General features: G+C 56.3%; 10 protein-coding genes across 10 annotated transcripts; 5 read left to right on the top strand and 5 right to left on the bottom strand.

Moving 5' to 3' along the window:
• Positions 1 to 158: 158 nt before the first annotated feature.
• CHGG_04783 (uncharacterized protein) lies at positions 159 to 3,530 on the top strand (the record flags this gene model as incomplete). The annotated part of the gene is made up of 1 exon (XM_001223996.1): positions 159 to 3,530. One exon carries the CDS (start codon positions 159 to 161, stop codon positions 3,528 to 3,530), a length of 3,372 nt encoding a protein of 1,123 aa, XP_001223997.1.
• A 2,798-nt stretch (positions 3,531 to 6,328) lies between these two features.
• On the bottom strand, positions 6,329 to 7,948 carry CHGG_04782 (uncharacterized protein; the record flags this gene model as incomplete). Its single annotated transcript, XM_001223995.1, has 2 exons — positions 6,329 to 7,599; positions 7,690 to 7,948. 2 exons carry the CDS (start codon positions 7,946 to 7,948, stop codon positions 6,329 to 6,331), a joined length of 1,530 nt encoding a protein of 509 aa, XP_001223996.1.
• A 667-nt stretch (positions 7,949 to 8,615) lies between these two features.
• CHGG_04781 (uncharacterized protein) lies at positions 8,616 to 9,545 on the top strand (the record flags this gene model as incomplete). The annotated part of the gene is made up of 1 exon (XM_001223994.1): positions 8,616 to 9,545. The coding sequence occupies one exon, from the start codon at positions 8,616 to 8,618 to the stop codon at positions 9,543 to 9,545; it is 930 nt and encodes a 309-aa protein (XP_001223995.1).
• Positions 9,546 to 9,623: 78 nt separating this feature from the next.
• CHGG_04780 (uncharacterized protein) lies at positions 9,624 to 10,836 on the bottom strand (the record flags this gene model as incomplete). The annotated part of the gene is made up of 3 exons (XM_001223993.1): positions 9,624 to 10,085; positions 10,712 to 10,765; positions 10,825 to 10,836. The coding sequence occupies 3 exons, from the start codon at positions 10,834 to 10,836 to the stop codon at positions 9,624 to 9,626; spliced, it is 528 nt and encodes a 175-aa protein (XP_001223994.1).
• A 318-nt stretch (positions 10,837 to 11,154) lies between these two features.
• Positions 11,155 to 13,737, top strand: CHGG_04779 (uncharacterized protein; the record flags this gene model as incomplete). Its single annotated transcript, XM_001223992.1, has 2 exons — positions 11,155 to 11,561; positions 12,087 to 13,737. The coding sequence occupies 2 exons, from the start codon at positions 11,155 to 11,157 to the stop codon at positions 13,735 to 13,737; spliced, it is 2,058 nt and encodes a 685-aa protein (XP_001223993.1).
• A 477-nt stretch (positions 13,738 to 14,214) lies between these two features.
• Positions 14,215 to 16,077, bottom strand: CHGG_04778 (uncharacterized protein; the record flags this gene model as incomplete). Its single annotated transcript, XM_001223991.1, has 2 exons — positions 14,215 to 15,221; positions 15,372 to 16,077. 2 exons carry the CDS (start codon positions 16,075 to 16,077, stop codon positions 14,215 to 14,217), a joined length of 1,713 nt encoding a protein of 570 aa, XP_001223992.1.
• Positions 16,078 to 16,845: 768 nt separating this feature from the next.
• On the bottom strand, positions 16,846 to 18,025 carry CHGG_04777 (uncharacterized protein; the record flags this gene model as incomplete). The annotated part of the gene is made up of 2 exons (XM_001223990.1): positions 16,846 to 17,626; positions 17,706 to 18,025. The coding sequence occupies 2 exons, from the start codon at positions 18,023 to 18,025 to the stop codon at positions 16,846 to 16,848; spliced, it is 1,101 nt and encodes a 366-aa protein (XP_001223991.1).
• A 692-nt stretch (positions 18,026 to 18,717) lies between these two features.
• On the top strand, positions 18,718 to 19,842 carry CHGG_04776 (uncharacterized protein; the record flags this gene model as incomplete). Its single annotated transcript, XM_001223989.1, has 2 exons — positions 18,718 to 19,238; positions 19,329 to 19,842. The coding sequence occupies 2 exons, from the start codon at positions 18,718 to 18,720 to the stop codon at positions 19,840 to 19,842; spliced, it is 1,035 nt and encodes a 344-aa protein (XP_001223990.1).
• Positions 19,843 to 19,962: 120 nt separating this feature from the next.
• On the bottom strand, positions 19,963 to 20,435 carry CHGG_04775 (uncharacterized protein; the record flags this gene model as incomplete). The annotated part of the gene is made up of 2 exons (XM_001223988.1): positions 19,963 to 20,267; positions 20,321 to 20,435. The coding sequence occupies 2 exons, from the start codon at positions 20,433 to 20,435 to the stop codon at positions 19,963 to 19,965; spliced, it is 420 nt and encodes a 139-aa protein (XP_001223989.1).
• Positions 20,436 to 21,552: 1,117 nt separating this feature from the next.
• Positions 21,553 to 26,838, top strand: CHGG_04774 (uncharacterized protein; the record flags this gene model as incomplete). The annotated part of the gene is made up of 1 exon (XM_001223987.1): positions 21,553 to 26,838. The coding sequence occupies one exon, from the start codon at positions 21,553 to 21,555 to the stop codon at positions 26,836 to 26,838; it is 5,286 nt and encodes a 1,761-aa protein (XP_001223988.1).
• Positions 26,839 to 27,390: the final 552 nt, after the last annotated feature.

The raw sequence follows: 27,390 nt of genomic DNA, 5'->3' as shown, positions 1-27,390 counted from the left end.
ATATCAGCTGGTTGCAGACAAGGCTGGGCTCGTCTTGTTTGGCCGTATAAATTTCGGCAACGTTCATCCCATCCTCGGGACTACAGGAAAGCACAACCGACAGAAGAAACGCAGGAGTGCATAGTCTCTACTTCCTAATCAACAAAGTTAGCGCTACGATGGCAGCACATGGCCAACCCAGTACAGGTCCCCTCGAGGACCGACTGCGCAATCTGATACTCAATCACTCTGATAAACCCCTGGAGCAACCGATACAACAGCCGGTTTATCAATCGCCACACCAACAACCTGTTACGCAGGATGTGTCCCAGCTAGGACGGGATGCACTACCAGGTCCGCCCACACTAAGCAACACAGGCGGCCCGGCTTCATTAAAACCTTCTCGAAAGCGGCCAAACCAAGCGCAGCGTCGTCAAATGTCGGCCCAACTCTCTATTCCGGTTGACACACGACCTCAGTTCCCGCGCGCAGATGGCCGCCAGGAACACCATCGCGGGAGGGGCGGGTACCGCGGGGCCCGGCAACCGCACTCTGCCACTTTCCGCCCACCAAACCAAGACAATGTGATCTCGAGCGCTCCTCCGACCGGTACACCGCAGCAATTCCGGTCCCGTCACCAACCTTCACTTTCATACCATGGCCCCATGTTGACGCCTAACCAGCTTGGTTGGCCACAGTCTCCTATGCACCACACAGACCCGAGCCTGCAGTACACGATGCAAGACATGCGGCCCATGCCGCCTATGCCTCCCTTGCCTCCATTCGATGCTTCAACAACAACGCATCGGGCACAACATAGTTCCGACTTTAACCACGGAAGGCAGTTTTACCCCAAGCCGGACGAGTTGGTGGCACAGGCTGAGCTGCTCGAGGGCCTCTGCAACACTATCGTTGCCGATGCTGAGATAGAGTCAGCTGAGATTATGGAGAAGGAGACATTTCGTCTGATGATTGAGAAAGTTGCCAGAGCCGCCGTGGCCGAACATGAGAGGAACCACAACGGTTTCGGCGACTTCCCTCCCGAAAGCGTGCAACTCAAATGCTTCGGTAGTCTCGCATCCGGCTTTGCTACCAAGGCCTCCGACATGGACCTTGGCATCCTATCACCACTGTCACGCGTCCAACCCGACGCCCCCGGCTCCATGATACCCAGGCTCATTGAAAAGGCCTTCCTTGACATTGGGCTTGGTGCCAGGCTACTCACCCAGACTCGCGTCCCGATCATCAAGGTCTGTGAAAAGCCTCCAGAGGCTCTTCGCCTGGCGTTGTTGGCGGAGCGGGCAAAATGGGAAAGAGGCGGGACTGAAGACGCTGATGAAGTGGAAGCGCATGACAGCCCAGATCTACACAAGGCTGAAATTGTCCCAGTCGCCCCGGAAGCTCAACACGAGGAAGAGACAATTCCACCGGAGAAACGGTTGCAGGGGCTCAAGCAGGGCGAGACAACCAGCTTGTCTAACTATTATATCTCCGCTAAGCGCCTGCTCCGGAAGCTCGGCGGCCACGACATGACCCATTCGAACGCCACAGATTTCAAGATGGACCGTGTCAAACTCTTGAACCAAGTTTGTTTAGCGTTTGTTGACGGACTGGCTGACAAGGCGCTGCGCGATCGCTTGTTAAGTTACCACTCCCTCAACCGGTACGACCTGATCTCTCATGGCAATAATCCCCGTACCCTGCTCGGATTGTTTACCCAGATCGAAGGAGAGCATATGGCCTTGCTTTGGGACTCTCGGCCCTTCCAGGAAAAGGACCAGTCCCGCGAGGCTGCTGCGGAGAGCGTTGTGAGAACTTGGAGGGCCGTTCAAGAGAAGCCCGACTTCGGCCGGGATCCGCTCGGCTTCCAAAAAGAGCTGCATTTTGCCGCCGAACAGCTGAAGAAGATAGCTTCCATTCAGGTCTTGCTTCTTTCTCAGGCTCACGGGGAGTCTGCGGCAAGCTACTGCGCCAGAGCCTTGCGGTTGTTCAATGAGCTAGGGGGGCACGACTCGCGTCACAGGGCCGATACTATTCTACCAACACTTATACACCATTATATCGGAGGTATCTCGAACCAAGAAATTCGGGAGCAAGTTCAAGAGTTCCAGCAAGCCCATGGCGTTAATCATCTGCGGGCCATCGGTCGCAGACATAAGTGTCTACAGCTCGCCCACGAGTACGAAGTCTGCCTCACAAAGGGGCTGTATACAGACGAAGCCGCAGCCAACGTCCAACGTTATGTTGAACTGTTGCGGGCCCCGATAACGCAGCCATCTGCCGGCTACTCTCATGGCATGATACCCCTTACACCAGATTTGGCCTCGCTTCTCTCCGAGATCCGCCTACTCGGCGATCCATCACGGGCGGTGCCAAACCAACCGCGGGACCGCTACAGCAGCGCCCTCGAGTTCCCCAAATCCGGCGTCGGCGTGCAGTGCGACATCAACTTTTCCGCACACCTCGGGGTGCAAAACACCCTCCTCCTGCGCTGCTACTCGCACTGCGACCCTCGCGTGCGGCCGCTCATCCTTTTCGTCAAGCACTGGGCGAAGGTCCGCCGCATCAACTCGGCCTACCGAGGCACCCTCGGCAGCTACGGTTACGTTCTCATGATGCTACACTACCTTGTCAACGTCGCCCAGCCGTTCGTCTGCCCAAACCTACAACAACTCGCCCGGCCTCCCGATCCGAACCTCACCCCCCCGCAAATCGAAGAGATGGTCTGCTGCAAGGGCCGGAACGTGCAATTCTGGCGCGACGAGGCCGAGATCACGCGTCTGGCGCGCGACAACGTGCTCACACAAAACCGCGAGTCGGTCGGCGAGCTCCTACGCGGCTTCTTTGAGTACTACGCCAAGGGCGGCTCACCCATGAGCTCCCTGCCCTGCCGCACCTTCGACTGGGGCCGCCAGGTGCTCAGCCTACGCACCCACGGCGGGCTACTCAGAAAAGAGGATAAGGGCTGGACGGGTGCCAAAACAGTCCTCGAGGTCCAAAACGTCCCCGCCGCGCCTCCCCCCCATCCCAGCAGCACAGCGGCGACTCCTACTCCTACCCTCGACGCGGCCCCCAATGGCCCCCCACCCGCTCCTCCTCCGCCAGGCGGGGACGAACCCCAACCTTCACCAACAACCCAGACCCAGACCCAAAACGGCGCCCCCAGCACGCCCGCCCAGGTCAAAGAGATCCGCAACCGCTACCTGTTCGCCATCGAAGACCCCTTCGAGCTGGACCACAACGTCGCGCGCACCGTCACACACGTCGGCATTGTCAACATCCGGGATGAGTTTAGGCGTGCGTGGCGGATTATTAAGGGGGCGGGGAACGGGGGGCAGGTGAAGTTTGGTGGTTCTGGTGGTCACGGTGGGAATCAGGGTGGTGGTGGTGGTGGGTGGAGGCAGGAGGAGTTGTTGGAGGATGTGGGGAGGGCGGAGGAGGTGAGGGAGAGGGAGGCGTTTGCGAAGCTGTTGGAGGAGATTCATGGGGTGGGGGTTCAGGAGGAAGGGGGTGGTGGTGGTAGTGGTGGTGGTGGTGGTGGTGGGGAGTAATTGATGGATAGAGGAGGACAGGTGGATGGGGGAGTGTACGATGGATTATATGTGCGGGTTTCAAAAAGGATCTTGCTGGTGATATGGTCTCGTGTGCTTCGGTTGCCTTTTGTAAGGGGGTGTATATTGGGGTCGGGGGGTCACTGGCGCGTAGGTTTAGGGTTGTTGGACATGGCGGTGTACCCTGTTTGCAGATGGGAGCCAATGAAGTGTTGATTTGTTTGCTGTTTGCCGATGGTGTTACGGTGCGCGTGAGCTATCATCTTCTCAACTGACACATGCTGAGCTGGGAGGCGTTTTCACATTTTGCTTTTCAATAATTGTCAAAACCCGAGAGTATGCTAAACACAAAGTGATAATTCAAGACCTAGCATCTACGCTATGTATCCAAGACACTTACGCCGTGCCATGCCTACGGGATGAGCCCCTTCCATACAGTAAAAACAAATAGTCCTTTCCCAACCCCATTACACCAAATTCCATCCCTGCTAGCCACCTCCTAACCCACACAAACACTCCTCAGTCCCCGCCCCACCACCCCATACTCCTCCTCTTCCTCCCGTCATCTTATCACATTCACCCACTTCACTTCCCACACTCCTCCCCCCCCCCAACTCAAACCTCCTCCCCCCACCCTAATCTGCCCACCACGCGCCTCCCCCCTCAACAGCCGCGTATAGGTCTGTATGTCTCCCTCACAATCCCTAACGCCCCCCACCATCCCGTCGACGCTCCCCGCGAAGGTTTTGTCGTTCCTCCGCGCGAGGGCTTCGGCTTCGACTGCGACGGCGGCGCTCGGAGGGCAGGGGACGGCGTGGTGGTGATGTACCGAGGGCGCGGCTATGGGCGGCGGTGGTGGGGCTGGCGTAGGAGCTGAGTTGATCGGGCGTTCTGTATTGCTTGGGCATAGCCGGGGTGGTGTTGGCGTGGCTGACTTGACGGGGCGGGAGGGGGTGGTTGAGCATGCCGGTGGCGGGGTCGCCGTAGAAGCTGAGTTGATCGGGCGTTCTGTATTGGTTGAGTATAGGGGTGGCGGGGTTGGGGTTGGTAGGTTGATCGGGCGTGCTGTGGGCGTTGGGTGTGGTGGTGGTAGTGTTGGTGTCGGTAAGTTGATCGGGCGTGGTGGAGAGGTTGGGTGTGGTGAGTACTGGTGGCGGTAGTAGGGGAAGAGTGCTTTGGCTTGGGATAAGATGGGAGGGGCCAGCTGGTCCAGACGATTGGAGGGGGAGAGGGGGTTGTGGTTGCGGTTCAGGCTGAGGCTTGTCGGCGGCCTGGATTCTGAGGATGTCGGCACACAAGCACCGGAGGAGGGCGAGCTTCCCTTCAAACGTATTGTTGGATTTGCAGGGTTTTGAGGTGGCGTGCTTGGCAAACTCTCTGCGTATTTGAAAGTAGCCCCAGCAGGAAGAGCAAATGACGGGGCTGTTGTGTTTGTGCTCGTTTTGGAGCTCAATCAAATCGGTGATATTGCTACAGGACTTGCATGGGTGGGATTTGGAGTTGAGGTAGTGTTGGTTGGTCGGGCAGAAAGTGAGGTAACACTTGAGGTCGTACTCGGGGTTCCAGCTGGCTCGGATTAAACCGTGCTGTGCTTTCAAGTGTGCTCTGGTGGCTTCATGAGCACCCACCATATATTACCATGCTGACCATGAGGAACTCACAACAGACGCGTGTAGTCCTTCGTTTTCACATTACACAAGGCAAAGAAGCAATCCTGTCTGTCATTATGCCCGGGGGCTGTTCGGATGGTCCTGAGAAGTGACAGATCATCGCCCGGTATCCATGGCGGCGCCTGCTGATGCCCTTGCTTATCCGCGTCTGGTAATCCGCTTTGTCCTTGAGTATGCTCGGCGTGTGTGGCTCGGCATGTGGCTCGGCATCATCGCTATTTCCCCCCGATTTTTTATCTGGAGGAGATGAGGAGACGAGGGGCAGGCTCTCTACATCGGCTTTGTCGATATGCTTCTTAGATGGCTGCATTGTGTAAGTCTGTAAGTTGGGGCGTTGATAACAAGTATAAGGGAAACATAACGACGAGGGAGGAAGAGAAGAAAAAGAGGGTCGCGCGACAGATGGATATATAAGGTAGTTGAGTCGGACGCGCCTGCGAGTTACATGCCGAGAAGTACAGCAACTAACATGCAGATGTTTCACTAGAACGAGGGCAAGTGCATCCGGAGTTGGGTAAAACAACGTTTATTTGACCTGCTGTTTGCTTCCTCTCTCAGATAAAAAGCAGGGTTTCGAGATACGGCTCCGACTAGGTACTAAGGTACTCGCTCATAGCGTACCAGTTTAACATGACACGATGCACATAGACATGTACCGAGGAGTTCTCTTGCCCCTTGCCCACCAACCTCGCGGAAGTGACTCCAGATAGAGTCGGGCAAAGGGCCTTCTGTCTCGGATGGTCCCGGAGGACACATAATCTACCAACGTTCCGTTAAGAGACATGCCCTGGGTTAGGCAATGCTCCTGCTGTCGTAAGTGACAGCATCGCTGGGGGGATATAGGGTTTGCAAGGATGAGGTCCGTTGCGGATGTCTGGAAAGGGGATTCACTGGCGGATAGGCCACTCACCCTGACAGAAATCGTCAATTGGGTCTATTCCTGCTTCCTTGTGCAATGTCAAAAAAAGGAAGAAAAAAAGAAAGCAGCCAACCGATACCGCCCTACGCCAAGGCTTGTAACCGGACGCCGCAGGATTTACCAAGGTACAGAAAATGCCTCCGAATGGCGACAAAAACCCAGGAAAAACAATGAGGAAAATCATGAGAGAGAACCTGCCAAGGTATAATTTAATTTATGAGGTATGGAACAGGGGACGACATTGACTCGCCGTAATGGTTCCGCCGAATCGCCTCGGCCAAGAGGAACGACAGGTCGAGAACCACTAGCTTGCTCGCATTGCGCGCCTTGTCCTCGGGAATAGGATAGCTGTTGGTCACGACGATTGTGTCGATGCAGTCGCAAGCTTGCATCTGCTCCAGGCAGTCTCCTCCAAAGACGCCATGCGTGGCGATACAGTAGACCTTGCTGGCACGGCCGCGCTTAACCACCGTCTCTGCAGCTGCGATCCACGATCCTGGCTTGTCGATCATGTCATCGACGATGAAGACTGACCGGCCCTTGACATCGCCCACTAGCGTTATCGTGCGTTCGACTTTGGGATCCTTCAGGATGTCGTCCTCTTCATCCGAGCTCGCCCCCACGTCCCCAGAACCGCCGAGGGCGTGAGGCTGGGGCGCAAAGAAGGAGGACGCATGCGACAAAGTCATTGGGTCATCGTCCGGCACGTTTGTATCGGCCACCGACGTCGCCGGGGAGGGGAAATCATCAGGGACGATGTGGCCCTGCACCAGCCGGCCGTGCGTCACTTCATGGGCTCGCTGATCGTTGTATTCCAGTCCGTCTGCCTCCGAGTCCGCCTCCTCGTCCAGCTCATCAATGACGGACGACTGCGACAGCGTGGTCTGTGAGCGTCTTGGGGGCGACTTGCGGTGGGCCGAATTCCGCAAATGAGTGCCATTAGCACGCATCCGCGGCGATCCTTGACCATCCGCCGCGGTGCGGGAATCTTGGGATTGGGCCCCGTCGGTAGCGGAGGTGCCATTCTCAGGCTCTGACGAGTAGTTGGTACGCACCTGACTGCTGATGGGGTCGAGCGCCGGCTGCCGCTCGATCCCGTCCAGCGGGTACGAGATCATGCTGGCCGCCATGCTCGGGCCCGGGCCTCTCTTCTTGTCCGTCGTCACCATGCCAAAGTTGAGCTTGAGGGCGTCGGCCAGCGAGGTAACCCGTTTGGTGCCGCCCGCGTTCTTGGACACCACCACCGCCTCCTGCCACCTCGGTACGTTGCGGCGGATCCAGCGAGCGATCAGAGGCTCCGCGTGCAGATTGTCCACCGGGCACTTGAAGAAGCCTTGCATCTGAGACGCGTGGAGATCGACCGTGACGACGTGCTTGACGCCGGCAACCCCGAGAAGGTTGGCCAGCATTCTTGCCGTTATAGCGCCTCTATGCGACTTCTTCTTGGATTGGCGGCTGTACGGGAAGTACGGCAGCACAGCTGAAGCAAATCCCGGTCAACCTTTTGAACCCATGGTCGAGAACGGTCTGCGAATTGCGAATTGTGCATTGCGGCATTGACGCGACGTACCGGTGATCTTGTTTGCAGAGCCGCCCTTGCAGGCAGAGATCATGATGAGCAGCTCCATGATGGTGTCATTGATCTTGGGGCTGCCCGACTGGACGACAAACACGTCCTTTTCCCGAACACTAGTGAGGATGCGGACGCTTGTTTCGCCATTGGAGAATTGGGTGAGCTCGGCGTCAGCCCGCGCCATGCCCAAGTTGTGACATATCTTGTCTGTGATATCAGGGCAGGAACTGCCCGCGAAGATCAATGTGCCGCGCATGTCGGGGAGTTGGTGCTCAGAAGAAGTTGCGAGAGAAGATTGGGAATTTTTTTTTCGGTTGCCCGAGAAAAAGCGGTTGACGAGCGAGTGGGCCAGCCAGAATTTCAATTCAAGAAGACCCGCAATTGGTGGGGTGCTGCCGATTGGAGTGTTGCCGGATCTGAGCCGAGTGAAGGGGAAGAGCGAGATTGGAATGGTGATGGGTAGGTATGGGTATAAATGGCAAACGAGATTTTGAGGATAAGGAATGGATGTATGGTCGAAAGTTCTGAAAGAGCGGTAAATAAAAGTGAGTGATGGATGGAGAGAGGTTCCGACTCCGGGGAGCCTCATCCACACTCGGCTGGCAGGGTGCTGGGCGCATTTGATAAGCGGAGGGCTAACCTTGGTTCCCTGCCGTGGCAAAAAGGGGATTGAATCATGAATGGGAGGGAGGGGTTAGGGTTTTGGTCTCCTCGGCTCCACCAGTATTGGTAATCGAAGTCCCCAACGGTGGTAATAACATACCACATTACATTATCTCGTTGCCTAAACTAGGATGCGATGCACTACAATAAGCCAACCAACCCATCCATCATCAGACCTCGAAAGCCATGTAACAAAACCATCTCCAAGCTATATTTTAAAATTCGAAAGGTTTCCGCAGCCATATTTGAAGACCATTGCCATGAGTCTCTTTGGGAAGCAACACAACGGCCTGGACGCTCTCCTCCACCGACCACGACCAAGTGTTTGGCAGCAGTTCCTCGAACACCCTTGCATCTTCCTTGCTCGTCAGCTTTACACCTGGCGACAGGCTGTTCCCGCCCAGCCGCTTGTCGACCCGGTATCAGTGGTCTGCGTCTCCGACACGCACAACACCCAACCCGTCCTCCCAGACGGCGACGTCCTCATCCATGCCGGCGACCTCACGCAGTCGGGGTCGCTGCGAGAGCTTCAAGCCACGTTGGACTGGCTACGTGCCCAATCCCACCCTGTCAAGATCGTCGTTGCCGGCAACCACGATCTGCTGCTGGACGCGGGCTGTGACGGCCAAAGAGGCACCGCGAACGAGAATGCGGTCGCCGAGCGCGGCCTCATCGACTGGGGCGATATCATCTACCTAGAGAATGCCGAGGCCGCCGTTACCTGCTACAACGGCCGCCAGCTGCGCGTCTATGGCAGCCCTCGCTCGCCCCGTCACGGTAACTGGGCGTTCCAATATCATCGCGCTGAGGATGTCTGGGCAGGGATTGTTCCCCAAGGCATCGACGTGCTGGTGACGCATGGCCCGCCGCGGGCACATCTAGACCTGCTACGACTCGGTTGTGGGCATCTCTTGAGAGAATTATGGCGGGTCCGCCCAAGGCTGCATGTCTTTGGGCATGTCCACGAGGGCGCGGGCACCGAATGGCTGCAATTCGATGAGCTGCAAGGCGCGTATGAGCGGACTGTGGTCGCAGGTGGTGGGGTCTGGAATCTGCTGCGGACGGTTAAGGCGTTTGTGTATTCGCTTTTTCGCCCGCTTGCGGAGGCAAGGTCTTTGCTCGTCAACCCGGCAATTGTCGGTGGCTTACGAGACAACGAGCGACGGCGGCCGATCAAAGTGATGATTTAATAATGGTACTAATTACATTTGTAGAACAGTTGTTTCGATCCGGCCTCATGCGATTGTGACCCAAGGGGTTTCTATTGCTTATACAAACAGGATGTGGGGTTCCTCCGCGATGATGTTCATCTTCAAAAACCGCTTGCCCCTAGCCGCGTCTTCTGGCGCGTTGTTGGATTGATCTGGTATGATCAGAGGCTGGGGCAGTGGTGGGACCTTGGCTACCCAACTCGGTTCTGCCTCGAGTACCACCTTACGCCTCCTCAATGCCTCCTCTGCCGCGTTGCCAGCAATAATTGCTGGACTCCCTCTTGGTAACCCGCGCTCAATCAAGCGGTTGAAAGCCGTCACCAAATAGCATGGCAACACAGCGAGGATGGCATACCGCTCTGGGTCGGGGTCCTGGGGGTCGGGAATCGCCGAGACGGCCCACGATGGCTGGTTGAAGAAATATTCGATCTCTGTTCGCAGGCCGATGATGTAGCCGACAACCAGATACTCGTACATGCGGTATAAGGAGGCCGTGGGCGTGGCGCCCTTTGCTCTAAGCTATCTGGCCCATGCGCCTCGTTGCGGTGGGCTAACAGCCATGCCCACATCGGGAGGCCTTTGGAGAGGTTGCTTGGGCTTTGTGTTGAAGTCTTGCTGCCGGAAGCGCTCCGGGATGAAGCGAGAGAAACCAGGCATTGTGTGTGGGGAACGGGGGGTTGCGGGCGCGATGTCGTTAGAGCCGAGACGATTGTTTGGTGGTTTGCGAGGCCAACGAAATGCCTGAAAGCACGGTCCGCGTGCCCGTAAAGTATGTTAGATCGCATTTCGAGCTACCTAGTTGTGCCACCGTCAGAACCTAAGGCTTCCACTTCGTCAGCCTCATCCAGCAGGAATCCGGGTTTCCACTTGTATCAGTCTCTGGCCACGGCCCGTGTTCCTATGAAAGCCATCCGTATCCACTCGATATAACAATCCTCGGTCCGCGTTTCTCTAGAAGGCTCCAGTGTGGGCGTCCAACAGGTTCCGAGGTATGTCTCTCGTGTTTGAGCTTTGCATCGTGCCCCACCAGAGGCTCTAACATCATCTTCCTTGAGGTGTCATGATGGCATCCTCCCGGCCGTGGGAACAAGGACAAGCCATCGAAAGGCCGAATATACGGCTCCTGTCCTGTACTAAAGACATACGTGGTCGGAGTTGTATAAGATGCCTGTTGTCGCGCAGGCAAATTCCGCCGATACCTACCATAGATCCCTTATAGCAAGCAATTCACCGACAAACATCTTCTCACACACTACACCACGCAAGGCATCTCTTTGCACCCATCCAAGCCTTTGCCAAGATGGGTCAGTCCTGGGTCTCAGTTCCAGCACCGCAAAAATGCCAAAGCCCTGCTCGAACTCGCACCGACGGCGACGCCAGGCCGTAGCGCCCCCTCCCCAACCTCGACCGTCCCACTCCTCGAGTCGGCTCTGACGAACGTCGGAGACTATCTCACCAGGAAGAAGAAGACAATAACGGTAATCGCCGTCGGCGGCGCCGTCAACACCATCTTCCTCAAGAGCCGGACGTCGACGCACGACGTCGACTTCTACAACACCGGCTGACGGTGGCCGAGTTCGGCTACCTCATGAGCGCGGCCAAGGACGCCGTCGGGCGCGATCCCCAGCTCAACGAGGGGTGGTTCAACAACCACACCGTCTTCTTCATCCCGCAGGCGCAGCGCGACGCCCTCACAGACCAGGCCTTTGCCCAGAACGAGGTCATCTTCCAGCACGGCGGGCTGCGCGTGCTGGCGGCGCCGTGGAAGTACGCCTTCTGCTGCAAGATCGACCGCCTCGCCGGTGGCGGTGTCGCCGCCGCGCAGAGTTATGATCTCTCGGACGCCGTGCACTATCTGGCCCGGTACCTGGCTCAGCAAAAGTTGACGTCAGTGCCGCTGGCGACGGTGAAGCAATGGTTCACGGGGTATTCGCTGCGGTGGACTGCCAACAATGACGGTGTGATTAAGCGCCTCAATGCGGCTTACAAGACCAAGTACGGGGTGGAAAAAGTTATTACTTAGATGATGCGTGGACAGGAGAGGCTGGACTTGGTTTTGTATGTCGAGTTTGTAGTCTGTTGTAAGTTTATGGAGTTATGGTTATGGAGCAAGGACGGAGATGAAAGCAGTACGAAATATTGTCGAAAGTGTAATATTACACATTTGGGCGTAACATTTCTGTAAACCTGAAACCCGCCGTGCCCCGAATAGGCCCAAATTTCACAAGGGCATCAAGGCATCCCACCTCACCGAAACATACATAACACGACGATTTTCTTTTTTTCGCCCCGCCACAATGGGCATTCCTCAACTCCGGCGACAATTAGAACCCTATGCTGAGAGGGCCGTCATTGCAGCAGGAGCTGTCGTTCTAGATGGCCCAGCACTCGCATACCATGTCCTCAACCTCTGCTCGAGGATAACCCCCAAATCCAATCCCTTTGAGCAGCCATCTTATGAGTTGCTCGGGACAACTGCGATAGAATGGCTGGATAAAATACAGAAATGCGGTCTTTCAGTGTAAAGTCGGGCTCCTGGAGCACATGCTATGACCTCGAGCTAACAGCCCCTCCTAGCTCGGCCATTTACTTCGACAGTTATCTGCCTAGCTCAAAAAGGCCCGAGCGGATACAGCGCCTCATCAAATTGACTGGAGGCCTGATCAGGTACCAAGTAGGGTTTCAAACGGGAGTGCCTAGAGCCATCAACCCCCATCGCATTGGTGAAGCCAATGTGGATTTGTTTCCTGATACATGGCCATCGGACAAGAAAGCAAGCTTGAGGCCGCCAGTCCCGCCCTTTCTCGTTCCCGCCGTCATTGACGCGCTGAGAAACTCACCAAAATTTGGGCCCTTGATCAGCTTGGTTCCTGGAGAGGCAGATGGCTTCTGCGCTCAGCATGTCCGGGAACATGGCGGAATGGTTCTGACGTCTGATTCCGACCTGTTGGCGTACCGACTGGGTGAAGCCGGTGGTGTCATCTTCCTTACAGACATTGATGGCGATATGGAAAACCGGACGCTCAGTGCCCCTCAGTACCGCCTTGCGGATCTCTGTAGACGGCTGTCCATCAAACCGGATACCGGCATTCAGCACCTCGCTTTCGAGATTAGCAGAGATCCTCACTTGACGTTAGAACAGGCAGTTGAGAGGACAAAAAGGGGCGAGGCAGCCTCGGTGTCCGAAGAGGAATATTCCAAGTTTATTAGCGAATACCTCTCGCCAGAGGTGGCGTTGACGTCCGAAACAAACCAAGCGTCGGCCCTTGACCCACGGGTTTCCGAAATCGCCCTCCGATCACTCCAAACTTCAGGCATTGTAACATTTGCCTCAAAGGATGACTCACCATCTCAGGACCCCAAAGATTCCAGACTGGAAATGTATTTGCCTTTTCTCCTCGATTACCCGTCTCGGACAAGCGCATGGGAAGCAAGCAAGCGCGTAAGACAACTGGCTTACGCAGTCTTGCTGTCCTGCCGGAAGAACGACAACATACCGACAGTATTCGAGATGAGGAGGCTGCAGTCTATATCCTCAGGCTTGGAGATTGAGGTCCCAGCGTCCAGTGAGATTGACAGCCTGGGTACTTCACTGCTAGCTCTCGTTTCCAAAATTGAGACGAGCATGGGCAAACCTGAACTTAAATGGGTAATTCTGGCTATTTACCAGGACATTGTCATGACCATGGACCGTGAGGGTTATCCCCTCAGTCTCGAGTTGCTTCGTCAAGACGCGAGGGGAAAGCTGGACCCATGCTCATGGGACTTCATCCATCTTCTGGCACAGGTCCAAGCGACTTACTACTCACTCAGGATGCTTCACCAGATCCTCGAGTTCTCAAAGCACCGCGCAGGGGCCCTGACAACAACACTGTCAGAGCTCTCGCAACTTCTGTCGCGGCTTCCGCCATTGACAGACTTCCCCTCGCTGAGAACTTTCGAGGGGACCCTGTCGTCGGTGAGGGAGGAAGAGTGCCTCTCTTGTCTGGAGGCTCTCTGTGCAGACTTTGAGGATGCCATTTTCCTCATCAAGTCTGTTCGGCAACCACAAAATAGCAGGAATTCGAAGAAAAGGAAAAACATGGCGTCAGATGAGGGTGAAAGCAAGCCCCGTCTGAGCAACCCCCGTTCGAACAATCCATTTGACCTCCTGGCGGGGACCGGGGACTAGAGAGCAGCATTGGTTTGTCTCTGGACGGTTTCAAGTAGCATGATAAGGGCCAAGGAAATTAATACCGTGCTATCTCCCCTCCTGTAGTATGTTTTCTTCTACCATTTTACTTGGTTTCTGTTGTGTTGACAGCCCCTGATTAGCACTAACAAGCGGGTTAGGGTTATAGCATATCCCCGTTGTCCCGAACCACAAGGTAGTCCAGATGGATAGAAGGACAAGGGATCCTATGAAAAGAAGAATATGCCCAATTGAGAGAATGAACTTCCTTTTTTTTTTTCTGATTTGTGCTCAATCAGACATCAGGTAAGCGGGAAAAGGAAAAGGGGTTTGAGTCTCGTCAAAAGCTTTATGATTTAACGAATAATACTCCGTAAAAGACACGCTTTCCTAACGCTGCAAGATATTGATACAAAGCCCAAACCCAGCCAGCCGCATAGCACGGCAAAGACACCTAGAAGTACAGACAAAAACGCCTTAAACCTCCTCCCTCAAATCCCCCACCCATCCCAACACCTCCCTCTTATCATCCGTCACCCTCCCATACTCCAACAACAACCTCAGCACATAAACCGACATATCCTCCTTCCTAAGCACTTTCGCCGCCCACTCCCTCCCCGCCATCGCAATCCCCTCCCCCACCCTATCCCTCCCCTTGGCCACTCCCCCTTCCCCCCCACCCCCCAGAAAATACCCCAAAATCCCCCACCAATCCCCAAACCGCCCATCCATCGGCACGAAATGCTTCCACGCCACCAGCCGCGCATCATGCCACTCCCGCCACAGCGTCGCCTTCACGGGGACGCTCGTCGACCTTAAAAAGCCCAGGTACCGCCCGCTGAAGGAGTTTCCGTCGATATCCGGCAGGTATTTGTGCTCGAACTGCGTGGCCATGGGCACGCCGGCGGCCGGGGTGAAGTAGGCGGCCGTGTAGTCGCACGAGGGCGAGAAGCCCTTGTTGGAGCAGGCCATTTCGGTGAGCGCGATGTCGGTGGTGCGCGCGATCCAGCCAGGGAGGTCGGTCTGTGCGGCGGCGGGGAGGGCGTAGCGCTTGTCCGGGAGGACGAAGTTGGGTGGGGGTTCCTCCGGGTTGGCTTCGGCGTGGGCGAGGAGCGTGGGGCTGTTCATGGCGGCGAAGCGGTGGCGTTGGAAGGCGCGCCAGTTGGTGGCGGTGTTGAGGCCGCCGGTGGCTACGCCGCGCCAGATTGCCGAGGATTGTTTGGCGGTCCAGGGCGTGGCGGCGGCTTCGGCGCCGAAGAAGCGCTTTTCTTCGCTCCAGTAGATGGCGGCGGGGAGGAGGATGTCGTTGTTGCGCGAGAGCTTGGAGCCGCCGAAGACAGGGATCAGCGATTTGGTGGCCGCGACACTGATCGGCTCGACGAAGATGCCTTCGAGTGCTTGTAGATCTGGCTGGTGGCAGTAGTCGGTGCTGAGGGTGTAGTTGGCCACATAGCCGTTTTTCATGTGTTCCGAGGCTAAAGGGGCTAGCCATAGAAGGCGGTTTATCGAAGTCAGTAATAACCTCAGCTAGGCGGAGCTGGGCTATCAGGCGGGCACCCGCGACGTGCGATAAGCCAGTAGTGTTCTGTCTGGTTAGTGTATTACTCTGAAAGGAGTGGCCAAGGTTAACGTACTGTCCCTTTCCCACTGTGCGGGAAGCATATCGCTTTGGTCCTCCTCAGGCGCTTCCCCGGTTCGTGAGCTGAACCTGGATACTACACTCTCAACAGCGACAATGCGCATCGTCTCAGCCGCCTTCTGCATATATACATCTATATCCTCCCAGGGTACCACCATACGTGGCTCGTCCATCGGGTTTACAGCAAGATCCATATCCGGCAGCAGGTGCTCGACAGTCTGGATCATCCCGAGCCAGATCTGGGTCCAAAACCAGTCGCTACTAGTCGACGCCTTGCCATCGCGAATCTGGATACGCATATCAAAGTCGCGGGCATCCTTGCGGATCTTGGCGGGCCGGACGCCCCAGAAGGGTTCTAGATCCTGGTAGATCTGGTCCCAGAAATCCTCGACGATGATGGCTCCCCGTTCCGTGGCAAACTCGTACCATTTGTCAAACCCTGGAGGGGGGTGCCGGCCTCGTCGCTTTCGGTAGGCGGCGGCGGCAGCTGTGAGTGTCTGCGTCGACTTGGAGAGTTTGGCTTCGAACTCTTTCTCGGCGTTTCGGATGAGAGGATCGATGGGGTGTGGTGTTGCGCCAGCCAAGGGCCGGACCCAAGATGCTATTGTGTCTGATTTTGGGAGGAGGTAGAAGGTCAGCGTCAACAAGAGTGCCCCCACAAGGTAGCGACGAAACGTGGTGCGCCGGCGGGGGATTTTCATCTTGCAAAAGTGTTGCGGCCGAGGGGCGGGAGGCGGTTTCGCAGGATGCCCGGGTTAGTCAATTTGCAGCGCATGTCAAGCGTGATCAGGCCAATTGTCGTTGGGATCGGGGATGGCCATGAATTAAAGCGCCATGGGATTGGCAATGGCGAAATGTGCGTGGGAGGAATGCAAGCCCGCGCAAACAAAGCGCAAAGCGACGGATCGAGCGCATGGAGATGGGAGGCGCCCGGGGAAACAGGGGTACCACGTTAAAACCAACCGACATGAGAAACTGGGGCACTAACCGGGGACCAGCCGATAGGGTCAAAGCGAGCCGCGCGGGACAAGCCACAGAACCATTGGCCCGACAGGCGCTGATCATCGCCCGGCAACGACTAACAGTGACGGCCCCCAAACCTTCATTTAACTTCCATGTCTCTCGGAGCAGATGATGCCGTTTCAGGGCGACTTTACGCATCACCAACACCGACCAGATTCGTTATCTACAAAAATCTCCTTTATTTAGGTACCAAGGGTAAGTAAGCACTTTGGCCGCCCTCTTGTTAGAACTTCCTGCTATGTACCGACATCCATTTAGCATGTACACCATCCCATTACGACCGTGTCCGGCGAAACCAGCCCCTTGCAAACAACCCCGGACTACATTATCTAGTCTCGACTAGTGTACAGATGTCCCTACCAAAAGTCTTTGCTCACCGCCCATTAAACTGTTAGTGGTTATGAGCCTTTTTCTGCCAAGCAGAACTAGTAGGATTTGGAAAGCGGTCAGCAAAGACTTTTGGTAGGGACTTCCGTACTCTCCCACCTCGTTCCCGGCAATTCAACCGGTGGCGTAACGGGGCATCCCTGGCCGATTTCGTACACCCCACGCTCTCCATCGAGCTCCCCCAGCGGGGGCTTGTAAAGCCCTTGCGCTGACGCGACAGCAGCGCCATCTGTTGTTGCTTCTCCCATTGTTGTTGGTGTTGTTGCGGCTGTTGCAGCAGATGTGGCGCGAGTGCGCCGGATGAGGAAAACGACCACGACGAATATGCAAATGAGCGCGACGCAGCCGACTGCGGCCCCGACTGTCATAGCGGTATTGGTGCTGTTGCTCGTGTTAGTGTTACTGTCAGTGTTGTTGGTGTTGTCAGTATTATTGGTGTCGTTGGTGTCGTCGGTATCATTGGTGTTGCTGGTGTTGCCGGCGTTGCTAGAGTTGTTGGTGTCGTTGGTGTCGCTGTTGTCGTTGTTGTCGTCGTTGTTTGCCGATTCTGTGGAGGCTGCGGTTTGGGCAGCGGCTTGGGAGGGGGAAGTGCCCGCGGTAGCGATTTGGGAGGTCTGTGGTGGGGTGGGCAGCGGTTTGGGTGCTGAGCTGGACGAGGCTGAGGGTTTTGCATTGGTGGTGAAGACCTTGTATTCTTGCGTTCTGTCCGGTCTGTCGCCGTAGGCTAGGTAAGTGACTGCGCGAGGGGAGTCACGGGAAAGGGTCAGGAGGTCGGTCGAGCAGTAGCGGGCTTTGGATCCGGCGCTGTAGCGTGTTGGTTCGTGCTCATTCTCGGGCAGCCTGCGTGGATAGAGGCATGGGCATGCTGTGGAAAACCTACCAGGTCCATGTTTTCAAGGCCGGATTCCCAGATCCGCACCCTGTGGAACAGGAGAATTTATCAAAACAGGCGCCGCCCATATCGCACAGGCTGGGGTCGTTCGAGCGGCAGAATGCCCAGGCGCTGTTCACGACGTCAACACGAATGTCGTAGCCGCTCTCGGCGGTCCGCCTGCGGGAGGCATCCCCGTCGCGGTAGATGACCGAGTAAGTGGTAAAGATGCTAGATCCCCCCGGCTTGTTGAATTCCATTGCTGTTCCGCCATCGGATGACGGCCATTGCCGACCCAACAGAGCCGACGCTGTCACCTCTTGAACGCTGCTGAGGAGAAGCAACAGAAGAAGGGGAAACATAGCCATTGGACCACGAGAAGGGGTTCACTCTCGCAAGAAGAAAGGCCTGTGACGAGAAGGAAGCGTGGATGAGAGACGAAACGAGGAGAATTTCGCAGAGGGGAGAGCACATAGGCCATCAACCCTGTTAACCCTGCTAACCCTGCTAGCTAAACATACAAACCATCCGTTATTCATGATGTCCCATCCCAGCCCTTTCAGTCCCCCATGCTTGAAGCGTAGCAGTGATATCTCGCTTGTGACCTTGCCTTGGCTGCTGCGCCGTACGTTTTTTCGCCGCCAAACATGCTGTGAGAGCAATCTGGCAGAGTGTGGGTTTGGTTCTGTCCAGGGAAACATGGCTGGCCAAATTACAAGTGCGCGCATCCCCGACTTAATCCCTAGCGTGTTGCAAGATCACCAACGTGCCAGGTACCTCGTCGGCGGCTATTTTGCCGCTTCGCGTTGTTGCTAGGTGGGACCTAAGCGCAGCCCCCTTATCGTTATCAGCCAAGAGTGCCCCTCCAAAATTTCCAACAGCCCCGCGCTCTTCAGCGTGTCTCCGTCGGACGACTGTCGGCTCCTTGAGTCCCGTCCCACATTCCACATTCTCTAGAAAAAAAGGCTCAAGCCTCGTAGCCTCACAACTCTCACCACCAAATCAATAACCAACTAACCTCACCACCTCCAATTCAACACAAACCATCCCCCCGTCAACGATGACCGCCCCAACGACAACATCCCCCTCCTCGGAGGCCACCACCACCACCACCACCACCACTCTCAACACAATCGCCACCCTCCACCAATCGCTCACGACCGAAACAACCCCGCTCCCCGTCCGCTTCCGCGCGCTCTTCTCGCTCAAGCACGTCGCGGCCACGCACCCGGCCACGTCAGCCGAATCACTGGCGGCCATTGACGCGATCGCGGCGGGGTTCGCGTCGCCGTCGGCGCTGCTGAAGCACGAGCTGGCGTACTGCCTGGGCCAGACGGCGAACGGGGCGGCGATCCCGTACCTGACGGCGGTGCTGGAGGACACGGGCGAGGACGCCATGTGCCGGCATGAGGCGGCCGAGGCGCTGGGGGCGCTGGGGGACGTGGCGAGTCTGGGGGTGCTGAAGAGGTTCCGGGATCGGGAGGGGGAGGAGGTGGTGGTGACGGAGACGTGCGAGCTGGCGGTGGAGAGGATCGAGTGGGAGAATGGGGAGGGGAAGAAGGCGGAGAAGTTGAGGGCTAGGTATGTGCATGCATGCACGCGTTTCTGGTGGTGGTTGTTGTATTGGATTAGGCGGGGGGCATTAATTACTAACTGCTGCGGCTAATCTAGTGATTTCTCCTCGGTCGATCCCGCGCCGCCTACGGCTCAGGGCCAGGAGGAGCAGACAGTGGAGGAGCTGGGTAACGCCCTGATGGATACAAGCCTGCCGCTCTTCAAGAGATACCGCGCCATGTTCGCTCTGCGCGACTTGGCGTCGCCGCCTGACCTTCCTACCGCTGTCCCTGCCGTCCTAGCCCTGGCTAAGGGGTTCGCCGATTCCTCCGCCCTATTCCGCCACGAAATCGCCTTCGTCTTTGGCCAACTAGCACACCCAGCGTCCATCCCTGCGCTTACCGAGGCCCTGAGCAACACTGAGGAGGCGAGCATGGTACGGCACGAGGCCGCCGAGGCGCTTGGCAGTCTAGGAGATGAAGAGGGCGTCGAGGAGACCCTGAGGAAGTTCCTGCACGATGCCGAGGCGGTCGTTCGCGAGAGCGTAATCGTGGCCCTGGATATGGCTGAGTACGAGAAGAGCAATGAGACCGAGTACGCGTTGATTCCGGAGGCGCAAGGGACTGCTTAAGCGGGTTGTATTTTGGCGTTGGGGTCTCAAAAGGTATAATACCATCAGGTAGCACAGGAGCTCGGTATAGATCGCTGGGATCTGATTTCGGGAATCGTTGTCGTTATATGGCCATGGGCCTCAGTTGTTCATAGTCCATCTGGATGCCACGTTAGCAAGGGGCCATAGACGCAATCCCAGTATTCCGCACCTTTCGCCGCAGTCACAGTTGTAAATGATGGTTGAGCCTTCATCAGCACTCCTCTGTTGCACTTCGGAATACCGTATCCCGGTCTTGCCGCATTTCGGGCACTCGGTATTGGAATCGATGCGCTCTGTTTGCACCTTGTGCCTTTCGACGGTCTGAACAATTGACAATTTTTGTCGGAGTGCCGAAGGGAAATCAGAGGGTTTCGTCCTCGTGGTTACAGTCTTCCACGGGTGATCTGCAAAGTTAGCAAACCTCCTCGGTGGTTCTTCAATTCACACCCAGACTAACCTCTGTTTTCTGCTCCGCAGCAGTCGCAATGAAGGATGTTCTTCTCGCTGCCCATGGACGCGGGCAGGAGATTGCCACAGTCAGTGCAAAAGATCAGGGAGCCAATTGCGGCCATTTTGTGGTTCTGGTAAGTCGTGAGAGGCCTGCTTGGAGAAATTTGTTGTTGAGTGTACCAAAACAGATCAACTTCCAGGTTGTTGGAATTCTTCGGCGCATTGGATTTGAGAGCGCGCATGCCAGAAAATTTAGCGGGGCCTGCCATCCCCAGAGAGCGAAGCACGGGCCATCAGTACCCCAAAAACCCGGCAGGCTCATTGGGCCGAAAAAGGATTGGCTGCTTGGCGGTCTTCTTGGTCGTGCAAGGCTGCCTGCGACCATGGTGGACCCTAGCCCGGTTGCAGTTGGGATAGACTTCAACAACCCTCTCGGGACATTTCTTCGACAAAACACCAAACGCAGACATCGGCGACAACCGTATGCCCGACAACACAAGGCAAAGGGCATAACAGGGTCAGGGGATTGCCGCATGGATACAACAATATCCAGCATCTACCTACCACTCTCAAGCGCCAAACGAGGAGATTAGTTGGTCGAGCCAAGTACCGGGCGAAGTCCAGCGACTCCAACGACCATGTCCCGTCCCCGACTGTGATCCGTCCTTTTCACGATGGCAGACCCGAGGCCCGACATTTATAATGGCCATCCTCACGGCGCCCCGAGCCCTGGCCCGCCGGCCGGGCAGCCGCTACCAGCCATGGGCTTCACGAGACCCTTCACCCTCGACGAAGCCCTCCCATACACGCCCTTTTCTTCAATTGTACCCTTCAACTCGGGTAGGGATGCTTCCACAACCGCGCTCTCGGTTTCTAGAGAAAATCCAACCTCTAACCCATTTATCTTCTTTCTATAGGCGTACTTCCGTCGCCATCAATTGGCTCAGCTACACCGGCGCCGCCAGTCACTGACCTCATACCGGGCCACGACTTTGCAACGTTAAATCAAGAGGCTGCCGCTCAGAAGCCACCCTCCAGGCGGCTCCAACAAACTGTCAGCCAAGTCCAACATTTACTAGAGCGAGGAAATATCCCCGAGTTGTATGTTCTATTTCAATTTGGGCAGGGTCATCGCTAACAACAAGAAGCAAGTTCAAGACAGGCCCAAGGATTCCCTCAAGCTCCTCCAACACTCTGAGGTCGCCCCCGCTTGCCGCCACCCTTAAGCCATTCTCCAAGATGGTCCACGATCAGATCGCGATACCCTTCCGGTATTCAACACCCGATACGCCGTCGCCCGCGACAAACAGTCTAGCAAACGCGCTGAGCACTCCGGTCCCGGTAAAACAGCGCGCCCCAGTTTCGCAAAAACCGGTACAACCCAAACAGCAACAGAGCCCTGTGACGCCAATCAATCGGCAGGCGCATACTCACAACAAGGCCCAGTTCGAGATTGTCCTGCCGACTAAGAGTCAGCTCGAAGCTGCAGCTGCGGCGCTCGATGAACCCGCTGTCGATTCAAAAACCGTGGACGCACCCACTTCTATCCGGCTTGCTGACATACCACAATACCCCCAACAACAAGTACCACCGTCAGCATCGCCTCGTCCGGTCGACGGTGCGGAACAACCGGTCCCGGATGTGCCAGCGAAGACCCCATCGTCACAGGCGCCCTCAGCTTCCCAAAAGGCCGCCATTTCTATTCAACTTCCCAGCGTAGATAAGTTCAATACGGATGAGTACCTGGTTGTTCAGGATGAACCTGACGAGCCGATGAACCCATTGCTGAAGAAGCAGAAGCGAGAAGACATCGACGGCGATGACCTCTACGGAGACAGCCTAGACATGCGCCAGAGAGCCGAGGCGGCTATGCACGAATTAAGGCTCTTTCTACACAATGCGTTCCAGGCTGAAAGCCACGCCCTCGCGCAGCAATACGGCAACGAGATGATCCTACTCGTCGCGGACAACGAGGCCACCCTCACCGCGGCCGCCCAATCCAAGGCACAAACCCTTCTCGCGAAGGTTATTTCGCTGAACTGCTACAAGCGCGTCCCGCTTGACCACCTTCTCCGTCTTCTCCGGCTCTCAGAGGGTGCGCTCAGACAGGTCGAGTCTCTGGAAATCAAGGTGGACGAGTCGTGGGGCGCCCCTGAAGCCGAACAGTGGTTTCAGCAGCTCCCCCTCCTTGAGATTGCTATGCGGGCGGCACGGACGTCATTGAGGATGATGTGCGGTGACCGAGAAGACAAGCAGCTTTACCCGGAAGACGTCATCGAGCGATGCCTCAACTTGTGCAAGCGCCTCATCGACGGCGTCGTCCTACCTATCGTGGAACTGAGAAGTACTCAGAACACGGCCGAGCTATTTAGGGCGATATCTTCCAGTAAGAAGAAGATCGTCGCCCTTTTTACGGACTGCCAGAAGCTCTTCTCTCTCATGTCGACTTTGATTTCCAAGGTCGACACTTCTGATACCGTTACCAACACGCTGGAGTTTGCGGCATCGCGCCTTATTTTCATGGAAACTGCCAACGCCGAGAAGGATTCTGTCATAGACACACAAAAGTTTGACGGTCTCCGCCTGGTCGCCATGGACATGCTTTCGCAAATTTTCCTGCTGAATCCCTCCCAACGCCAAGGGATCTTTGATGAGATTCTCACCTCCTTAGAGAAGCTTCCTCTCGGAAGGCGGGCCCGGACGTTCAAGCTCGTTGACGGAAACAGTATCCAGCCTGTTTCCGCCCTCATCATGCGTCTTGTCCAGACGAGTGCTGGGAAAGTGGGCGAGGGCAAAGGCAAGACCCGACGTGGTATAGTTGCCGAGGATGAACAAGACGTAAACGGTGATCGCCAGCATGCTGCGCAAGAGACCTTCACGATTCGTGACGAGGACCATGGCGCTTCGCAACACTCTACCGCTATTCAGGAGCTTGATAGCATTGCGACATCGCTATTAGACACCGCCAAAGCCAACGCTTCGTACGTCGTCAAGTTCATCGTTAACCGAGCGCTCAAGTCCACCAAGTCCGGTGACACACCCTACCGAAATCTGCTAGATCTTTTCGTTGAGGACTTCACAACCTGCCTCGACAACCCGGATTGGCCGGCCTCTGAGCTGCTCCTTCGGCTGCTCATGGTCATGATGGTGAATTTGGTAGAGAACGACAAATCGGGTGTTCCAGCCAAGAACATGGCGCTCGAGCTTCTGGGGAGCATGGGTGCCGCAATCTCCAAACTCCGTGGTCACGTCAGGAAGGTTGCAAGTGCCCTGGATGCTAGGGATGCAGATGAACTAGGGATGTTCCTGTCGGAGCTCGCAGCCTCGGCCCTAGAGCTAAAGTCTCGCCCGGAGCACATGGTGGCTTGGACCGGCCCCTATCGAGCCACGCTCGAATACCTCGAGAGTCGCTTCTCCGAGGACCCACACCTGGCGAGCGCTATCTCGTTCATCATATCTGACTGGGGCACCAAGGTCTGCCTTTGCTACGACTCCTTCGACGACGATTTCCGTGAGCGGGATCAAGAGTTGGGTCGGCTGGCATACCGCCTTCGGGAGATGGTCCAGGACCGCCGTTGGTTGTCCAACGAATATTCGTTCAGAAATGTCGGAATCAGCCAGGCCAAGCTGTCTTACTCGATCACTCTTCTTCGATCCCAACTTTGCGAGGCCTTCAGCGGTATCTTGAACATCCTCCTGAACTCGATGGCTAGTGACCAGCCGACTGTGAGGAGCAAGAGCTTGAAGAGCATTAACCAGGTCCTGGAAACGGATCCCTCTATCCTGGATGGCGACTCGGTGGTTGTGCAGTTGATTCTCCGGTGCTCTAATGATTCGTCCACTCAAGTCCGCGACTCTGCCCTGGGACTCATCGGCAAGTGCATCGGCATGCGACCGGCATTAGAAGAGCGGATGACGGAGACTGTGGTGGACAGGTTCTCTGATGCCGGTCCGGGCGTACGGAAGCGAGCCATGAAGTTGGCGAAGGACATTTATCTTCGTAACAACAACAGGGTCCTCCGCAGCGCGATCGCTAATGGCCTGCTCCACCGCGTTCAGGACCCCGAAGAGAGTGTCAGAGACCTTGCTCGCCAAGTGATTGAGGAGATATGGTTTAGCCCCTTTCATAGCGGCGAAAACTCGACCGCATCTCAAATCTCACTCGCCGAACATGTTTCTCTCATGGTCCAGACCGTTAAGAGAGGGAGCGTTGCGACCGTCCTCGACAAAGTTCTGCAGACCCTCCTGGCGCCAGAGTCGAAGACAGCGGCGGCATCCATGGAGGTGTGCACGAAGCTCGTCGCGAGCATGTTCGATCTCGTTGACAACGGCGATTCCAACGACCCATCAACTCCATCTGGCCGTGACGTCCTCCAGGTGCTGATGATTTTCGCCAAGGCCGAAGCCAGTCTCTTCACTTTTGAGCAGCTGCGTCTCCTGAAACCGCACATTACAAGCATCAGCAGCAGCGAAGACTTGGCTGTCTCCAGGGCAGTGGTGGTTATCTATCGCCGTGTCCTCCCACAGCTTTCAAGCGCCCACGCCCAATTTCTTGCGGACGTGCGCAAGGAGCTGCTGCCCGTTGTCTCCAAGGTTACCCGTGCTTTGCTTGACGACGTCATGGCATGCCTGTGGATCATCAGCACTCTGCTCGAGACTTCGGAGCACCTTGCCCGGTTAGTGCTGTCCAGCTTGACCGCCATCCAGAAACTACGCATCATGAGCCAGAGAGATCCTCTTGACCAGCTCAAGACCCGCCAGTTCGACCGGTATTCGCTTATCGTGGGTATGGCCGGGAAGCACTGTAATCTCGACAGCCATCTCGAATTGTTCAAGAAGGGTTTTCCCAAGTGGAACGGAGATACCGCATCGAAGCTCATGGTCGATGTCGTGGTGCCTTTCGCTGCTCCCACCCAGCCCCTAGACGTCAGGAAAGCAGCGCTCGATTCGGTTGGCCTAGTCTGCCAGGCATCGCCGCGGAACTACGTGTCTGCCAATGTCTACACCACGTTCCAGCAGGTATTTGACGACCAAGTTCCGGCTCTAGAATCCATGATCCTGCGGTCTCTCAAAGAGTTCCTCTTCACTGAGGAGACGCGATCCGAGCAAGCGTCCGAGGCCCCTGCTATCAACGGCTCCAAGTCCGAGAAGAAGCGCGAGCTCACGGTCATTGGCGGCACTACCTACGACGACGTCGCAAGTGCTACTACTCATCGGTTCCTAAGAGAAGTGACTCGCATCGCTACCTCTACACAGGACGACCATGCCTTCCTCGCCGTGGAGGTACTTGCCAGCATCAACCGACAAGGTCTGGTGCATCCGAAGGAGACCGGTGTTACATTCATCACTCTCGAGACGTCGTCGAACTCGCGCATTTCGGAGCTAGCCTTTCTCGAGCACAAGTCTCTCCACGGAAAGCACGAGACAGTTGTCGAGCGCGAGTATGTCAAGGCGATACAATCGGCATTTGCGTACCAGCGTGATATTGTTAAGGACCCGCGTGGCGCTACCGCTAATCCCTTTACGCCCAAACTTCATCTCCTCATGGAGGTGCTCAAGATCAGCAAGTCCAAAAACCGCCAGAGGTTCCTCGAGAAATTTTGCACCCAAGTCGATTTTGACATCTCCAAGCTCGACATCTCAGAGGAGATCCCGCCTCACGTGCAGTACTCCCGTTTCATCATCGAGAACCTCGCTTTCTTTGAGTACGTCACCGTTGGCGAGCTACATTGCATAGTCTCCGCGATGGAAAAGCTTGTCACCTCGACCGGCGCCACCATCGCGCAGGCTATCGAGTCCGAAGTCTTCCAAGTGCGCATGGATGTCGTCGAACCGACTCCCTCCCAGCCACAAACCCAGTCTGAGCTTACCCAATCCGGCGGGGAAGCACAACCTCCGCCGGAACCTGCGGCCCTCACCCACCCAGAAGTCACCATCGACCTACCACGACTGCGCCAGCTCACGGCCGGCTCCATGATCCTCCTCGCGCTCTGGGAAGTCCGCACCTACCTACGCCGGCTCTACGGCATGGGCACGACAAACCGCCGCGAGGGCAAGGGCAAGCTGCAGTCCAAGGACCTGTCCAAGGCGCCCATCAAAGTTCAGGGCATCACGGGCGAAAAGGTGTGGGAGGAGATGGCCGCCATCATGACGGGGTTCACGGACCGCGGCCGCATGATGGCGACGTGCAAGGCGCTGATCGAGCTGATGAACGTCGACAAGGAGTTCCTGGTTCCCGCGGAGGAGGACGAGGACCTGGATGCGGACGCCGAGGCGGATCCACTGGGCTTGGAGAGTGGGGCCGAGGACGATGGCATGGTTGACCAACAGCCTGTCAGTAGGGGCAGGAAGCGCAAGGCTCAGGGGGGCAGCGCAGGCCCTAAGAAGAAGAGGGCGCGGTCGAGCTCGCAGGGGCCTAGGAAGAGGGGGCGGCCGAGGAAACAGAGCGGTGAGGCGTTGCAGCAGCCGCAGGGGTTGTTGCAGGATGAGGGGGATGGGGGGTTTGATGAGGGTAGCTGGTTTTGAGGTTGTTTTTGTTATGGTGGTGGGCTAAGTTGCTTCTGTGGCTTCATTTCGTTTCGTTTCTTTCGTTTCATCTTGGGGGTTGGGGCAACTAGTCAATCGCTCCTGCGTTTTTTTTCTCCTCCCACGACGGATATTTTACCGGCGCGTAGCATTACATGGCGTGGCTAGATGGATGGGAGGAAGCTTGCTGGCGTTGGCATTTTACTTTTGAGCACACGGCGAAACGGTGGTTTCGGCCAGGACATAACATACCTTACGATATAATCAGGCGCCTAGCAGGCGTTGCTTTCTGCTTTTGCTCGGAAGGGCGGTTTGTTGTCCGATATGGACGGTGGATGGGCAAATGGCAAAATGGCGTTCTTGGGGAGTGATGGATGGGCTGGGTGGAAGAGATGAGATGGACAAATATGCATCTTTATTTTATTTTTCTTCGAGCTGCTTCTGTGGGATGTGTTGGTCGGGCTGGAGAATATTGCTCTCTTACCATAACATAACTACGGTTGACTTGCCCGAGTCGAGAATGCAGCAAGATGAAGCGAAGCAAAGCTATTT

The sequence above is a fragment of the Chaetomium globosum genome, genomic scaffold, assembly GCF_000143365.1.
Source record: "Chaetomium globosum CBS 148.51 scaffold_4 genomic scaffold, whole genome shotgun sequence".
NCBI lineage: Eukaryota > Fungi > Ascomycota > Sordariomycetes > Sordariales > Chaetomiaceae > Chaetomium > Chaetomium globosum.
Note: the sequence above shows the minus strand (reverse complement) of the source record. Positions and strands in the feature narration are given on the sequence as shown.